General features: G+C 42.4%; 1 protein-coding gene across 1 annotated transcript in view; it reads left to right on the top strand.

Moving 5' to 3' along the window:
* Window positions 1-4116, top strand: part of LOC116098879 (GTPase IMAP family member 7-like) — a 5758-nt gene extending 1642 nt beyond the window's left edge. The window contains exon 2 of the mRNA XM_031381842.1: window positions 2926-4116. Within this exon, the coding sequence (XP_031237702.1) occupies window positions 2963-3844 (882 nt within the window). The 5' untranslated portion in view covers window positions 2926-2962 and the 3' untranslated portion in view covers window positions 3845-4116. The remainder of the gene's footprint in view (window positions 1-2925) is intronic.
* The last annotated feature ends 398 nt before the right edge of the window (window positions 4117-4514 follow it).

Raw genomic sequence — 4514 nt, forward strand, 5'->3', positions numbered from 1 at the left:
GTGTGTGTGTGTGTATGTGTGTGTGTGTGTGTCTGCATTCCCAGCATACACACAGGTGATAATTGAGGATGTAAAAATATCAACATGGTTCTTAGGTTCTTTTGTTATAAAATTTTACATTATCTGTAGGTTTTGTTTTGTTTTTTGTTTTGTTTTGATTTTCACTCTCCAGGGATCTTCAGTGAACTTAACTTGTTTAAAGACACATGGATCCACACGCTGCTCTTGCTTCATTTTATTTTTTGATTTGGAGAATTGATTTTCCAATGTATGTTTTTTATTCTCTATAATTCATATTTACATCATTTCAAAGTTAAACCTACAGGACAGTCAGCTCGAGGAAGCCTACCCTCAAGGCCTCCTGCCTAATATTTCCCTGTGTTCCCATCTCCTTTCTTTTGTCTCCCTCTCCTTATCTTTATGCATCTGTGTAATGAATAAAACACATACTTTTTATATCTAGGCATAGAAGTGTGTGCTACACCCTTTCCCAGGTAAATGATGAGGATCTTAAGCATTGTTGTATTCAGTGCACAGGTCTTGATGACAGTGATACTGTAGGCCATTCCCTACCTCCTGGTCCTGAGCAATGGTGCTGCTGTGACATCCAATGGTATAGAGCACACCCTCTGTGTGCATGTGACATCCAATGGTATAGAGCACACCCTCTGTGTGCACGTGACATCTGATGGGACAGAGCACACCCTCGTGTGCTGTGACATCCAATGGTATAGAGCACGTGAGTTGCTTCTCCAGTCTCCTAGTCATGGCAAATGGGACCATCCTTTGCTTTTGTCATTTGTAACTGTGACCCCAGGAATGGGGTCCTGCACTCTCTTCTCTTTGTATTCTTCTCAGTGTGTCTTTGGGTACATCTTTCCCATTTGATATTGTGATATCAGGGCAAATACTTCAGTGATGGCCTTTCATATACCTGTAGCTTAGCTTTCCCATCCACTGTCTAAGAGTTTCTGCTTTTCCCACACCTGTATCAGTGGAATGTACGGCTGTACTTTCAGACCTTTGCTAAATATACACATGAAAATTCTATCTGGAACTTACTACTCTTCTAGAGACTCTGGCTCCTTTTACTAAGTGGTGGAAATTAGGCACCATAGTAAGCTCTTGATATGCCTATTTCTGCAGCTATCACTTAGCAGGAAGAGTCACCCAATGCTTATTTCGTAGATGTACTCTCAGTTTATATGACTACATTCTTTGCATGTGCATGCCCATTTAATTTTTGAGAATTCCATATCTGAGTACTGCATTTATATTGTCTTCAGTACTCAGGATTGGTTCCCACCTTTACACTTTCTTTATGATGTCATTATGCATTATATTTGCAAATTATTTAGACATTTGTTCAGTGCTACTATGCATATACTGAACCATATACTTGCAAGGAACAGATTGCTGGATAAGGTCTGATATTTGATAAGAGGTTTTTTTTTTTTTTCCCTGTAGTTTTACTATGGATAATGAAAATGTCTCTTTGTTTCTTGTTTTCTCTATTTGAGTTAGCTAATTCTTCAAATACGTAGGGAAAGTGAGGTGGAAACATCTGAGTTTTAGTAGAAAATATTTTCCCCACTAATATCTTGCTAGCTTGGGGACTCGATGAATAAGGTGGAGGCAAAAACCTAAGAATAAACAGATAGGAAGCTTCCATCAGTCCGCATTTCCTGCAGTGCTCTTACCTGAAAATTGGCTCGTGGGCTATCTTAATAATTTCTCTTCTTGACCACAGGCACTCTGTAGAAATCCCACTTGGTCCTGATGTGTCATGATAATGCCATGGAGTTCTGCCTTGCTAATATTTTATTAGAATTTGGCATTGATAATTGTATGTGAGATTTGCTTGCATTTTTCTTCAATCTTTGTCAACTTTGGCCAGTGAGGTTTATTTGCCTCATGAAAAACTTGGGGAAGCTTTCCTTCTTTCCCTAGATTCTGGGTAGTAGAGTAGCATTAGAATTTTTCAGTCACCTGGAGTTCAATGTAATTAAATTTTTCTGAGAAGCTATGAGGAACTGTGCACTTTGATGGGGAGCTTGAGAAGTAACATGTCTATTTTCATGGTCCCTAGACTATCTCACTGCCTGTATCGACTTGGATGTAAACTAAAAGGGGATATTTATACACAGAATGCATTTGTGATTCAAACACTGGCTTCTTAGCTTTTTCCTTAGGGTGGGATGGTCACCTATAGTTGTGAGCATGGTGACCTCCAAACACTTTGCTAAACACCACAGTTTATCTGCTATTTCCCTGGACTAGGAGAGCCTTTGGAAAATAATTTGCAGCTTGAGAAAGCAAGGCCAACACTGCCCTAAATAATGTTCAAAGTTAAACTATTTCCACACCTTCTACCAAATGCTCTCACATTCCCATGCTAACAACCATCTCTTCAGTAGATTGTCTATATAAGTAAAGATATACTTCCCATCCAGGCCACGATCTCAAAGTCAACCTGAGATGTTTAGCAAGACCTTTGTCTCAAAACACAGAAACAAACCAAGACATACTTTTAACCTGGCCACTGCGTATGGCTAGATTGTTTACGCCTTCTATCGACTGCTCTCTCATAGCACAGAATGGTAATTGCTTCTCCATGGATTCCTCTGAGCTGATGTTTCAAAATCAAAGTTGAATCTGTTTTAGAAAAAACTATATCTATACAATGATATGATAGTAAAAGGCCAGATTTCAGGCGGGGTGGGTGCTTTCCTCACAGAGAATGGAGAAGGGACTGCAGGGGCCTAGAATCTTAGGAAGGACATAGCATGGAGTGTTCTAGATGAGGGGTCTCTCAGAAGTCTTAGGCTGTTTAGATTTGCAGCGGGGGAAGACAAGACAGAAGGTCAAAAGTGTCAGTATGGTTTCCACCTTATCTGACCCAGTTTCTCCTCTTTGACACCATAGTCAAGGCACCTGGATTCCAGAGCTTCCACATAAGACCATGGCTGAGCCCTGCGATGACTCTCTGAGGATTGTTCTGGTAGGGAAAACAGGAAGTGGAAAGAGTGCCACAGCAAACACCATCCTGGGGCAAAGGAGATTTGCTTCTAGAATCGCACCCCATGCTATCACCCCGACCTGTCAGAAAGAATCCCGAAGGTGGAAGGAGAGAGACCTCCTGGTTGTTGACACCCCGGGGCTCTTCGACACCAAGGTAAAACTGGAAACCACCTGCATGGAAATCAGCCAGTGTGTCCTCCAGTCCTGCCCTGGGCCTCATGCTGTCATTTTGGTTCTGCAACTGAACCGATTCACGGTGGAAGAGCAAGAAACTGTTGTCAGGATCAAGGCTATCTTTGGAGAGGAAGTCATGAAGTACATGATTGTCTTGTTCACCCGCAAAGATGATCTGGAGGACCAGAGTTTAAGCGACTTCATTGCTGACTCAGATACAAACTTGAAAAACATCATCAAGGAGTGTGGCCATCGCTGCCTGGCCATCAACAACAAAGCAGAGAGGGCTGAGAGGGAGATGCAGGTGCAGGAGCTGATGGGGCTTGTAGAAACCCTGGTACAGAACAATGGCGGTCTCTACTTCTCCGATCCCATATACAAGAATGCAGAGCAAAGGCTGAAGAAGCAAGTGGAGATCTTGAGGAAAATTTACACTGATCAATCAGAGAAGGAGATTAGAATAGTGGAGGAGGAGTATGCTCTCGGAAAACTTAGTACACAGGAACGAGAGGAAAAAATAAAAGCCATTAGGGAAAATTATGATCTGAAGATAAGAAACCTGCGTGAGGAAGCAGAGAAGAGCACATTCTACCAGATTTTTGAATACGTTAAGAAAGTTCTTTTGCGTATATGGCGTCTCTTTTCATAAGCAGTCTGCATTTTTTTTTCATTTATTGTGAGCATTTTCCCACCTCACTCCCTACCACTCTCCCTGCTGGCCCTTTCCAACAAGGCACCTGCTGATTTAAGAGATAGCAAAACCAGGAATTCAGTGTATCAGAGTCAGGACTCAGGGACAGGCTCCAAGGCTGGCTCACACTGGGCGCTGAGCTTCTATGCTAACCCGTCCTACCTTCCCCACTATGATGGACTGATATGCCTCTGTAGCCATGAGACCCAATAAACACTGCTTCCCTTAGGTTGCTTCTGTGAGATGTTTTTTGTCACACTAACAGTATTTTCTCAGTTTTAGCTTTGATTTTGTTGTTAAAGGCGATCATCTTTGGTGTTAGGGAAATATAGGAGCTTTTGTTCTAGATCTCAGAGTCAAATTGTTAACCACTGCTCCCCAAGCCCCTACTCCCCCATCACTACCACTCACCAGTGTTTCCTCTAGGAACCATCTCCAAGCTTTCCATTGTAGCTCTTCAGTCACTTCCTCACATTGGTTAACGCAGCCCCTGCTGCCCACAGGGAATGATTTACTGACACACAGAATATAGCTTTGGGCCAGAACACAAGGACAGGGAGAGGGGAGAAAGCATCTCCCCACACTGTCTGTGACAAACTGTTCTAGACCTTGTGACTGAGGGTCAGTG

This window comes from Mastomys coucha, unplaced genomic scaffold (assembly GCF_008632895.1).
Source record: "Mastomys coucha isolate ucsf_1 unplaced genomic scaffold, UCSF_Mcou_1 pScaffold20, whole genome shotgun sequence".
Taxonomy (NCBI): domain Eukaryota; kingdom Metazoa; phylum Chordata; class Mammalia; order Rodentia; family Muridae; genus Mastomys; species Mastomys coucha.